Raw genomic sequence first — 13,029 nt, 5'->3', positions numbered from 1 at the left:
TCCCTTGGAGACAGTCACTTATGAGCTGTCCTTCTGTATGTTTTTGTTGTCCTTCTGCACCTTAATCTTGGTTTCACCATGGACCTGCTCTGGTTTTCTGTATTAATCCCCAAAGTCCAGTCACTCTCACACCCACCTCCTGAATGTCATTGGTGGAATGCACAAAACCATGCTGCCTGGATCTGTTATAAACTCTTGCCAACCTGGCTGAACCATGTCCATCCTCTGCAGGGACACCCTTCACTGCTTCTCTGTCATCCTGTTTTCATCCCCATCCCCCCAGCTCACTGCCTGCCTCTTCCTCTCCTGCTTCGCAAATGACCTCATCTCCTGTTTACCCAAAAGGAAGACCGGCCTGTTCGTCACCTGCCTCACACCCTCAAAGAGTCTCTTTTCCCTGTGAATCCGAGGAGAGGCCCTTTATCCTTGATAAGATTACCCCTCTTGTTTGCTGTATCAATCGTTTTCTGGACTTTTCTACAAGATATTTGTAGAGCATACGTGTGCCTTTTAAGCAAGGGGGTTAGCCCAAGATTTTCCTGTTCGGTTACCCGTCTGTATTTCTAGCACCTCACTAGCTCGCCCCTTTCTGCCTACAAACATTTATCTCTAATCCTAAAGATAAATCTCTCAACTCTGCTCTCTGACCCTCACGCTTACCAATGATTTTGAAGCTCATTCATGCCCTCCCATCCACCAAAGACCTGACATGTCTCTGCTCTTGTCATCCTCACCTCTCTGAAATAGCTGATGCTGGCAACCCACCCTAGAAACCACGTCCATTCTTTGACCTCTGGCTGGCTGGGCTGCCCTGGCCCCTTCTCGGCCTCTGGGCAGCATCATGACGCCTGCACCTGGTCCTCCCCATCACCTCCTGGCCTCTCCTGACTGCTTAGCACCAGCCAGGCTCTCACATGGTCCCAGCTGCGCCCCACAGGCCCAGCAGCCCCTCCTTCCACACTCCCCAAACCAGACTGCTGCTTACTTTGTTTCTTCAGTTACTTTCAACTGAACCTGAAACTCCTTTTTACCCATATACATTCCTGCTCATGAGGAACTTTTCTTCTTTCTCTTTGATTCTTCAGCAGTGTTTCCGGATGATGAAATTAAAGGGAATGAGTGATGAGGGGAGAAGCTAGGGCAGCGAGGACATGGGAGGCCAAGCATCAAGGAAAAGGCAATGTTCTTGTTGAGAGCCCAAGCTCTGATCCCGGGGTTTAAATCCTGACTCCCCCACTTGCTAGCTCTATGACCTAGGGGAAGTCACTTGACCTCTCTGTGCCTTAATTAACCCACCTATAAAACAGAGTAAATAGAAGTACCAAACTCATACTGCTTTTGTGAGGAATAAATGTGTTGATGAGTATGAAAAACTATGTCAGTCACATAGTATTATTATCACTATTACTATGGTTACCTGACTTAGCATCCCCAGGAAGACAAGCTGAGTGTCCAGATTTCCCTACTCTCCTCCTAATTTATTCCTTCCTCTTTTGCTCTCAGGACAACACCCCTGTCCAGGACACTAAAATGTGAAGAGCACATTGCTTCTAGTGATGAAGCTGCTGGAGCCATGTCTTTGAAAGTAGCAGCAAGGATCATAGTAGCAGCAAAGGAAGCCATTGCAGGACACGATGGGCTGAGAGTCTGAAGTCAGCCTGAAGACACAGGGTGCCATTTCCCAACCTCCACACTGTTGCAGATGGAGAGTGGATCTGAGGGCAGAAGACTTTGATCAGCTTGAGTTTGTGTCACTTGATGGACTTTTTTTTTCTTTTTTTTAAGAAAACTTATTTAAAACAATTTGCTGTGTTGACAACTCCCCAGGGATACTGGTCAACCTGTGGGGCCCAGATCCACACCCATATATCCCTACAGCTGACCTCAGAACTGGACTGGCATTTAGCTAATCAGATTGAGTTTATATAAAGTGATAGCCTTTTTATTACTCCTAAGTTTTCACAGTTCTCAAATGTAAGTAAAAACTCATTTCAGGTGGCTAGAATCAAAGTAGTATCACTGGAAATATACATCCTGTAAAGTTACAGAAGACCTGAAATTGTATGGAGACCCTGAAACAACCTTTCAGCTTGGTCCAAATTTGACTGGTCAACCAATTTTGAAAACACTGGACTAGAAGAGATAATTATTGAAACATTTAAAAATATGTGTCTGTTCCAGCGACAGGAGCTTTGAAGGTGAAAGCAAATTTGCTTAGTCGTGTCAGACTCTTTGTGACCCCATGGACTGTAGCCTGTGAGGTTCCTCCATCCGTGGAATTTTCCAGGATTTTCCTTCTCCAAGGAATCTTCCTGACCCAGATATTGAAACCAGGTCTCCAGCATTGCAAGCAGACAATTTTACTGTCTGAGCCACCAGGGAAGCTCCCCATCTGGAGCTATCCCATCTGGTAATTTACCAGGAGCTTTCCCATCTGGTAATTCTCTAGTTAGGAATTTTCAGCTCATCTCCTTCTGCCAGGGGACAAGGAGGCAGAGGCAGGCAGCAACTCCTTTGGGGAGGAAGAATATCAAGAGGTTTCACAGGTCTGCACTTCATTTCCTCTTCCTGAAAGCAGAGCAGTGATACCTGAGCAGTGCCTGCCCTCTGGTTTATCCTGGGAAGATAACGTTTGTGCTTCCAGAAGGGGAGCCCCGAGCATGAATTAGATATCTCCTGGGAAGTGCACTGGGCATCATGATGTGCAACCTACATAATAAGGACATCCTTCCCTGACTTGAATGGAAACCCAGGGTCTCCTCCCCGACTCCGGAGGGATGGAGTGGGTCGTTGGCCTGTTCTCCTTGAATAGCTCTTGCTTAAACGTTCTGTTGAGAGAGTACAGGAAGCTTCGCTAGGAACGGGGGGGCCTGACTACCCCTTTCTTAACATACTCTCTCCCCCCTTCACACACTCCTGCTGAAAGATACTCGTCCAAATAAATCTTAATCTTTAGAGTTGCTTCTTATTCAGATTTATTTCAGTATCTCAACATACGATTTGGTAGTTGCGGCAGTCGTTTTTCTGGAGGTCTCTTAGACCATACTCTATCTACTCTGACTTCAAAAAGTAGTTTTCCAGACTAAAAGGCCTTATCTCACCACTGGTACCTCAGTTTTTATCACCTCATTACAGTTTTTCTAACTCCAGAATAGTATGAATATTTGATATATACATTTTTTCAAAAACTATTTTTAAATTGAATGTAGCTTCTAAATCTTGTAATCTAGTGAAGACTGATACTATAATAAGTTTTGTATTTTAGCAGAGTTTGGGAGATATGTGTGTCAGTTATTTTGAGATCTATATACTATCTGTCTATCTACCTATCTAATCTCTTCACAGAGATGTATACCCCCTAAACAATACATGGATTTATTTATATATGTCTTTGGGTTGTTTATATATGCATGCACTTATTTAGGCAAAAGTTTTGAGAATGTGAGCTTGGCTGTGGGTGTGTGTGGTGAAAGGGGGAAATATGCCATTCTTCCTTACTAGAAAAAGGAATGGAATAGATGGGATGTGAATGTAGAAATAAAACTCTATCTTACATACCTTACAGTAGCAGATGAAGGAGCAATAAAAATGACAAGAATGTGACACTGAAGGAGCATGTGTGATGGTATCAAAGGTCTCACCAGTTCCCTGTTAATCACATATTTGATCTGTTTTGTGAGAACATAGAGACCCTATTCCCAGGCATTGTTATTGGTGACTCCTGGTGGGGAATTCATGAAGCGAACCCAGGACCCTGTTCCTTGTTGGTGCTACAGCCTGGGTGTTCAATGCTCTCTCTTCTCGAAACACTGTGATTCAGCGATGCATCGCTATAGTTGAGACTAGGACTTCACACTGGGGATTAAAGAAATCCATTTGTGTTTTAGGTGGAACAGTCATCACCAGGCCAGGAAGACTTTCTTTCATTCAGGCTCCGTTAATAGGTTGAAGGAAAACACTGTTTCTTCACAGCTGCAAGGTTGAAGAAAAGAGTCAGAATCCTTCTTCCAATTCCTTTGTAGTCCAGCTTGAATTTTAAACTGTGTTCCTCCTTTCTCCAGAGAGGGAGCATGAAGAAAACCTGACTGTTTTGAAGGAATATGCCAGTATTGAAAAGAGGCTGTGATGCTGTTTCAGCTGCATGTAGCATTAGGTAACCAACCAGCTACCCACAAAAACCCCGGAGACTCAGGACTCCACTCTCTTCACCAAGGTCACCCTGAAAAGGATCCAGTTTGCCAGACCAGTTTTAGCTTGTGACCAATTGACTAATCATTAACATATGTTAGATAATGGAATAAAGGAATGGATGAACAAATAGTTCATCATCTTTTGATTAAGTACTCTTGGAGGTGTAAAAGTTTAATGCAGTTGAATGAATAAGGACCTTCAGCTGCTAATGAAAGGAACTCAAACTGGTTGATACAAAACAGCTATGTCTATGAATCTCTCTCTCTCTCCCCCTCCTCCTTTCTCTATTTGCCTGTACACTGAATAATATACATTGACAATCCATGGACAGACCTGAATACAATCAATTAAGCAATGTCAGAAATCTCTGTCTGTTACTGGTCTCTGCTTTCTTCTGTTGACCATAGTCTCAAGTAGGCTCTTCCCAGCCTGCAAACCCAATAGAAAGAGCTTATTGTTTCCTAATAACTGTAGGGGAAAGTCCTACAAAGGTTTTCTGTAGGCTCCATGGGGATCACATACCCATGTCTGAACCGATCGTTATGAACAAGGAGATGCAGAGATCAGATGGGCCAGCCCTCGGTCACATGCTGTCTTCTGCAGTTAGGGCCTAGGTGAGTGAGTTCTATCATCTTCAAGGACGGTGAATGGGAGTAACAGGGTGCCTCAAGGTTAAAGCAGAGTGCTGTTACTAAAAGAAATGATGCTGGGTAGGCAACAACGAAAAACAAAACAGAGTCTGAGCAAAATTTAAGTGCTACCCAAATAAAACAGAATTTGTTTTCAGAAGCCACCAAAGAAAATAGTCTCATTTTTCGTGTGATGTTTGCTATGTCCAGAGCCAGTCTGGAGCTCCAGTGGGTTAAGCCAGTGTCTGTGTTGTCCATTGCGCCAGTGCTTCATGTGTTATAGGCGCTCAATAAATATTAAGTAAGGAATGACTGAGCTGATTTCAGACGGGAGTAGGATTATCTTCAACATTTATCACTGCCCTACAACTCCCTCACTGATACCAGATGCCTGAAATGTTTTAATTACCAACTGATTCCATTGCCTCTAGTCTTCCCAGTCAAAATGCATATCCTGAGAAAGAGAATATTTTAAACCTTTGTCATCACATCTTGAATTGAGTTTGTTCTAGAAAACCTTCTAGAAGGGATTGAAAAAGAACAGCAGAGTACATGAAAGTCTAGGGGCAGTTTACACATTTTCCTGAGTTCCCAGTCTTGCTTAGAGTAAGCCAGGCCCAGTGATGTCATGATCAGAGTGCCTATGGAGGCTGAGAAAACCATTACTCCAGTTCTGCTCTCCGAGTCAAGAAGAGCCATGGGAATTCTGGAGAAACCACAACTGCAGTCAAATGGGGCAGGAAACTGTGGTTCTTTGATCCTCCTCAGAGAAAGAAGAGATGATGAATGTGTTAAATGCCTCGCAGTGTAAAGGGAGCCACCCACTTCAAAAACAGGAACAAAGAGAATTACTGACTTCTCTTCCTGGAAAGTTCTGGGCTCTCCATGGGACCTGCAACACCCTGGCACAGTCAAGGAGATGCCATGAGGGAAACAGGATGTAGAAGGAAGAGGTTGAAATGGGCTAGGATTCCTCACTGGGTACTCTTGTCAGTAATGACTCTGGCCCTTGATGGTGTAGTTGTATATGAAGTTTTGAAAAAATTACTTGTATTTAGACAAACCAATAATGTCAGTTTCTTCCCAGGTGGCTCAGATGGTAAAGAATCTGCCTGCAAAGCAGGAGACGTGGATTCAATCATTGGGTTGGGAAGATCTCCTGAAGAAGGGCATGGCAACCCACTCCAGCATTCTTGGCTGCAGAATTCCATGGCAAGAGGAGCCTCGCAGTCTACAGTCCAAGGTGTCTCCGAGTGGGACATGACTGAGCAACTAACACTTTCACTTTCATAATGTCAGTTGGGTTTCCTTGGTGGCTCAGTCAGTTCAGTCACTCAGTCGTGTCCCACTCTTTGCAACCCCATGGACTGCAGCATGCCAGGCTTCCCTGTCCATCACCAACTCCTGGAGCTTGCTCAAACTCACATCCATCGAGTCAATGATGCCATTCAATCATTTCTTCCTCTGTTGTCCCCTTCTCTTCCTGTCTTCAATCTTTTTCAGCATCAGGGTCTTTTCCAATGTGTCAATTCTTCAAATCAGGTGACCAAAGTATTGGAATTTCAGCTTCAATGTCGGTCCTTCCAATGAACACCCAGGACTGATTTCCTTTAGGATTGACAGGTTGGATCTCCTTGCAGTCCAAGGGACTCTTAAGAGTCTTCTCCAACACCACAGTTCAAAAGCATCAATTCTTTGGCGCTCAATTTTCTTTATGGTCCAACTTTCACATCCATACGTGACTACTGGAAAAACCTAGATGGACCTTTGTTGGCAAAGTAATGTCTCTGTTTTTTAATACCCTGTCTAGGTTTTTCTTTTTGCTTTTCATTGCTTTTCTTCCAAGGAGCAAGAGTCTTTTAATTTCATGGCTGCAGTCACCATCTGCAGTGATTTTGGAGCCCAAGAAAATAGTCTGTCATTGTTTCCCCATCTATTTGCCATGAAGTGATGGGACCGGATGACATGATCTTTGTTTTCCGAATGCTGAGTTTTAAGCCAATTTTTTCACTCTCCTCTTTCACTTTCATCAAGAGGCTCTTTAGTTCTTCTTCCCTTTCTGCCATAAGGATAGTATCATCTGCATATCTGAGGCTTTTGATATTTCTCCCTGCAAACTTGATTCCAGCTTGTGCTTCATCCAGCCCAGCATTTCACATGAGGTACTCTGCATATAAGTTAAATAAGCAGGGTGACAATATACAGCCTTGACATACTCCTTTCCAATTTGGAACCAGTCTGTTGTTCTAACTGTTGCTAGAGTCTGTCCGGTTCTAACTGTTGCTTCTTGACCTGCATACAGGTTTCACAGGAGGCAGGTAAGGTGGTCTGGTATTCCCATCTCTTTAAGAATTTTCCAGTTTGTTGTGATCTACACAATCAAAGGCTTTAGTGTAGTCAATGAAGAAGTAGATGATTTTTTGAATTACATACTGTTGAAGTCTAGCTTGAAGGATTTTGAGCCTTACCTTGCTGGTATGTGAAATGATTGCAATTGTGCAGTAATTTGAACATATTTTGGCATTGCCCTTCTTTGGGATTGGAAGGAAAACTGACCTTTTCCAGTCCTGTGGTCACTGCTGAGTTTTCCAAATTTGCTGGCATATTGAGTGCAGCACTTTCACAGCATCATCTTTCAGGATTTGAAATAGCTCACTTGGAATTCCATCACCTCCACCAGCTCAGTTTGTAGTCATGCTTCCTAAGGTCCACTTGACTTTAGACTCCAGGATGTCTGGCTCTAAGTGAGTGATCACACCATTGTGGTTATCTGGGTCATGAAGATCTTTTTGTATAGTTCTTTTGTGTATTCTTGCTTACTCTTATTATCTGCTTCCATTAGGTACACACTGTTTCTGTCCTTTATTGTGCCCATCTTTGCATGAAATGTTCCCTTGGTATCTCTAATTTTCTTGAAGAGATTTCTAGTCTTTACCATTCTATTGTTTTCTTCTATTTTTTTGTACTCATCACTGAGGAAGTCTTTCTTATCTCTCTTTGCTATTCTTTGGGACTCTGCATTCAATGGATATATCTTTCCTTTTTCTCCTTTGCCTTTTGCTTCTCTTTTCTCAGCTATTTGTAAGGCCTCCTCAGGCAACCATTTTGCCTTTCTGTTTTCTTGGGGATGGTTTTGATCACTGCATCCTGTACAATGTTACAGGCTTCTGTCCATAGTTCTTCAGGCACTCTATCAGATCTAATCCCTTGAATCTGTCACTTCCACTGCATAATCATAAGAGATTTGATTTAGGTCATACCTGAATGGCTTAGTGGTTTTCCCTATGTTCTTCAAGTCTGAATTTTGCAATAAGGAGTTCATGTTCTGAACCAGAGTCAGCTCCCAGTCTTATTTTTGCTGACTGTATAGAGCTTCTCCATCTTCATCTGGAAAGAATATAATCAATCTGATTTCAGTATTGACCATCTGGTGATGTCCATGTGTAGAGTCTTCACTTGTGTTGTTGGAAGAGTGTGTTTGCTATGACCAGCACGTTCTCTTGGCCAAACTGTTAGTCTTTATCCTGCTTCATCTTGTACTCCAAGGCCAAACTTGCCTGTTACTCCAGGTATCGCTTGACTTCCGACTTTTGCATTCCAGTCCCATATGATGAAAAGGACATCTTTTTTTTGGTGTTAGTTCTTTAGGTCTTCCTAGAACCGTTCAACTTCAGATTCTTCAGCATTAGTGGTTGGGGCATAGACATGGATTACTGTGATATTGAATGGTTTGCCCTGGAAACCAAGATCATTCTGTCATTTTTGAGACTGCACCCAAGTAGTGTATTTCAGACTCTTTTGTTGGCTATGATGGCTACTTCATTTTTTCTAAGGGATTCCTGCCCACAGTAGTAGATAAAATGACCATCTAAATTAAATTTGCCCATTCCTGCCCAGTTTAATTCACTGATGCCTAAAATGTTGATGTTCACTCTTGCCATCTCCTGTTGACCACTTTCAATTTACCTCCACTCATGGACCTAACATTCCAGGTTCCTATGCAATATTGTCCTTTATAGCACCAGACTTTACTTCCACCACTAGACACATCCACAGCCTGACGTTGTTTTAGCTTTTGTTCAGCCTCTTCATTCCTTCTGGAGCTATTCCTTCGCTCTTCTCTGGTAGCATATTGGGCACCTACCCAACTGGGACGTTCATCTCTCAGTGTCATATCTTTTTGCCTTTTCCTACTGTTCATGGGGCTCTCCAGGCAAGAATGCTGAAGTGGTAATTACCTTGTAGCAAAAGCAATAGAATACACTGCTGCTAAGTCACTTCAGTCGTGTCCCACTCTGTGCGACCCCATAGATGGCAGCCCACCAGGCTCCCCCGTCCTTGGGATTCTCCAGGCAAGGACACTGGAGTGGGTTGCCATTTCCTTCTCCAATGCATGAAAGTGAAAAGTGAAAGCGAAGTCTCTCAGTCGTGTCCGACCCTCAGCGACCCCATGGACTGCAGCCTTCCAGGCTCCTCCGTCCATGGGATTTTCCAGGCAAGAGTACTGGAAGTGCCATTGCCTTCTCCGAATAGAATACACAGATTAAAGTAAAAAACAAACAAAAACAGATACAATATGGAATCAGATTTGTTCTTCCCTATGAAGAACAAATGAAGGGAAGGTGGTCCTAGGTCTAAGTTTCTGCCCACTGACACTGCCTTCTCCACTCCTCCAAGCTAACAAGGCACCTGTCTCCCTCCCTGCCCCTTTCAGGGTCCTCCCCATCCACCACACCTTCTAAGACTTGGGTAGTTGCTGTGCCTACCATACCACTTCCTCGCCATGTCGCCTGAAATACCTAACTGCGAAATGAGGTTAGTACGTGAGAGACAGATTGTTACAGATACGCAGTGCGTTCAGTACATGCAAGGCTCTAAAAAGAGTGCGTGATCTCAAAATGAACGTTGGAAAAAAAGTTATCTGTCAATACTCTCCTCTTTGAGAATTCTTTGTCCCAACACTTCCTTGCAGGGATAAGGTGCATCCTTTCCCATTTCTTGCCAGCTCCTCGAGGTTTTTCCCGCTCCACCCACCCATGAGCGTCGTCGGCAGCCGAGCGTCTTCCGGCGGCCAAGCAGAGGCTAGGAATGCGGATGAGGCACGCTGCACACAGCCAAGTGCTCTGAGGCTGGTCTGAGCTGAGAGCGGCGGGACCTCCCCGCAAGTAGCGAAACTGGTGGCATGGGGACCCTGGGCTGCGAGCACCTGGCGGAGTCCGAGACGTCCGAGGGGCCCTGCCTGCGCCCTCCTAGCCCCGGCTTCCACCGCCCTGCCGCCCCCGCCTTCCAGGGGCTATCCTGGCTCATGGAAGGCGGCTTCCGGGATCTTGTGCGGATGGCCGCAGGCGGCGGCGCAGAGCCCAGGCGCCGGGAGATAAGACCGACCCCGCTGGGAAAAAATGCACGTCCCTTCCTGGCGTCTCTCTGGGTGGCGAAAACGTTTTGACCCGAGACCTGGGAAATGAGAGGAGATTGTCCAGCCGAGGTTGGTCGGGTGGTGCAGCTGGCGGTCGGATAAGGCTGAAGGGAGGCTCTGGGAGCGTTTTCGCCGAGAGCGGCTCGTTGGTCTAGGGGTATGATTCTCGCTTCGGGTGCGAGAGGTCCCGGGTTCAAATCCCGGACGAGCCCAGGTTTTTTTCTTGCATAAGCGGTACAATTTAAGACTCCCCCCCACCCCCCCATATGGCTCATTTAAGGGCTGAAATGAAACTATTCTAGTTCCTTGAGCTCAAACCTTGACCAAGACGACCAAAAAGTACTTTTCACGAAGTAAATGATCAAATGAGATCAATTCGTACAATATGTGGTCTTTTTCGTCTGAGGGCAAGATATGAATATGCTTTACCACTTTGAAACACACGTGCTCGGAAAAGAGACACGCCTCGTGCGGACCCCGGGGCAGCCCCGGAACACTCCGAGCGTGAGCGGGGCACGGAGGGTCGGCGGGCCCGGGTGAGCGGGCGCGCAGTCCGCCTCCCACGGTCGCGGTGCAGGCGGACGGGCGCGGGCGTGAGCAGATTTAGGTCGCACTTGTAGGCACCGGAGATGCCCAGCGAACGTGCTCGACTCTGGAACTGGCAGGAATGGGATGAGTCTTTTCAGAGCATCACATTGCTCTAACTTTCTACGTTTTCAGGTTATGTCTTTTAATGGTATTTGAACTTAAAGTGTGCTATAAGTTCAAAAGGTCTCAATTTTGTATTTTTCACCAACATGTATTTATTATATTTATAGATCTAAAGTTAATTTCTTTAGAAATGGATTTAATTCAAAGAAGAAGAAAAAAAAAAAAAAGAGGGCTCGTCCGGGATTTGAACCCGGGACCTCTCGCACCCTAAGCGAGAATCATACCCCTAGACCAACGAGCCGTCCTTCTCGCAGTCTTCCTGCCATCGTAAAAGCAGGAAGAACTACTGACTTCTGCGTTTCCAAGTGGTTATTCACTGTTATGTATTTATATTCCTCAGCTGTTTTGCGTTCTAGTGTAAACGGATTTTCTTCTCTTGATTTTTGAAAATCAGTAACAGAAGAAAACAATGGTGTCACTATCAGTGGAGTATTTATAATTTTATTTATATTTATGGCTGATAAACTGCAGTGAGTGTGTGGCAATTTCCCTGTGGCAGGTAGGTTCCAGATTCTCTCCCCTACTGAGTTCTGGATGTTGCACTTTCCAATAGTAGTAAAATCGTCAGTTTCTTGCTTACACCTTTTATCCTAGTGTTCAAAGCACCATCTTTCCAGCCTTGAGTGTTGCCATCTATGTGTTTTTACTCTATCTGTTTTCTTCAGCTGGAAAATCTGTTTCTCATTCTCTCTTTTGACCTTCTTAGAAAGAAATCCTTTAACAAATTAAAAACCAGTTGTATGTGGTATATAACTGGGTTGCAGTCTTACCTCTTCTAATCATTACTTGTTAGAGGACATCAACATTAGCAGCAGCACTGAATTCTACTACATAATTGGCAAACAATTGTTATAATTGGTGTCCAGTTGTCCCAGTATCTCTAAGGCATGGTTTCTTAACTATATTTTATTTATTTCTAATTTTTTTCCCCAATGTTTCACATGTTTATTACTGAGCCCCACGGACCTCTAGTGAACAAACACCAAGAAGTCAAACATTTCGTTTCTCCCATGAGCTGTTCAGACAGCAGTGAGTTCACACTTCTGTGATTCAGTTACAGTGCAAGTGACCTTGCCATGGCATAAATGAGTGCCAACGGGTAAATGAGGCTCCTTAGAGGCCCAGCTTGGGTCTTCTCCAGTGTCTTTTCTCGGAGTTATACCTGATTTTATTACCAGTTTTCATTCAAATCCATTGGGGAATGGAACGATTCTGCTTTTGTTTTTGGTCAGAAATTGCTTGATCTTCAAATTCTTGTGAAAAGACATGGGGAGGAGTAAATTTAACTGCATAGAGGAAAATGGAGAAGAGAAAAGAGCTTTTTTCCTATACTTTAAATACTTAGTATTGAGGCTTATGCTGGCAAAGCTGGTGCTCAATGACTAATTGCTGAATGACTGCAATATGTTCCAAATCCCTTAAAACTACAAACTTTGGTACTTGGACAATCAGTATTTGTGAATTGTAACTCTAACAAATAACCAGATAGGAAACTACAAGTAGACAGAGAGACTATCCTAAATAGGCCTATTTATTTTATTTCATGTACCATTCATTCAGTTTATTCATTCGATTGCTCATTCACTCAGACATTTAGAGGCACTATGTGCTGTTATGGAGAAGGCAATGGCACCCCACTCCAGTACTCTTGCCTGGAAAATCCCATGGATGGAGGAGCCTGGTGGGCTGCAGTCCATGGGGTCGCTAAGAGTCGGACAAGACTGAGCGACTTCACTTTCACTTTTCACTTTCATGCATTGGAGAAGGAAATGGCAACCCACTCCAGTGTTCTTGCCTGGAGAATCCCAGGGACGGGGGAGCCTGGTGGGCTGCCATCTATGGAGTCGCACAGAGTCGGACACGACTGAAGCGACTTAGCAGCAGCAGCAGCATGTGCTGTTAACAACACTCTAAGTTGTTAACTTTCTACTTATGGTTCCATGTGAGTAAATTATAGTTCTGGGGTTCTAACATTCAGACCCCACCCTTTTGTTTTATTTGAAGACATCCTAACTTGAGTCTTCAGTTCTTCTTAGGTCCCAAAGCAAGGAGGATAAGAATACCCTTTAAAAATATTCATTA

General features: G+C 44.3%; 1 protein-coding gene and 2 non-coding genes across 4 annotated transcripts in view; 2 read left to right on the top strand and 1 right to left on the bottom strand.

The window, feature by feature from the left end:
* Nucleotides 1-3,603, top strand: part of RCSD1 (RCSD domain containing 1) — a 72,012-nt gene extending 68,409 nt beyond the window's left edge. For both annotated transcript variants that reach the window (XM_027526498.1, XM_027526489.1), the window contains one exon: nucleotides 1,504-3,603. In XM_027526498.1, coding sequence (XP_027382299.1) covers nucleotides 1,504-1,536 — 33 coding nt within the window. In that variant the 3' untranslated portion in view covers nucleotides 1,537-3,603. The remainder of the gene's footprint in view (nucleotides 1-1,503) is intronic.
* Nucleotides 3,604-10,376: 6,773 nt separating this feature from the next.
* Nucleotides 10,377-10,448, top strand: TRNAP-CGG. The gene has a single exon. It is a non-coding gene; the product is annotated as a tRNA-Pro (tRNA).
* A 668-nt stretch (nucleotides 10,449-11,116) lies between these two features.
* TRNAP-AGG lies at nucleotides 11,117-11,188 on the bottom strand. Its single transcript has one exon. It is a non-coding gene; the product is annotated as a tRNA-Pro (tRNA).
* Nucleotides 11,189-13,029: the final 1,841 nt, after the last annotated feature.

This window comes from Bos indicus x Bos taurus, chromosome 3 (assembly GCF_003369695.1).
Source record: "Bos indicus x Bos taurus breed Angus x Brahman F1 hybrid chromosome 3, Bos_hybrid_MaternalHap_v2.0, whole genome shotgun sequence".
NCBI lineage: Eukaryota > Metazoa > Chordata > Mammalia > Artiodactyla > Bovidae > Bos > Bos indicus x Bos taurus.
The sequence above is the reverse complement of the archived record's forward strand: the minus strand, read 5'-3'. Positions and strand labels throughout refer to the sequence as shown.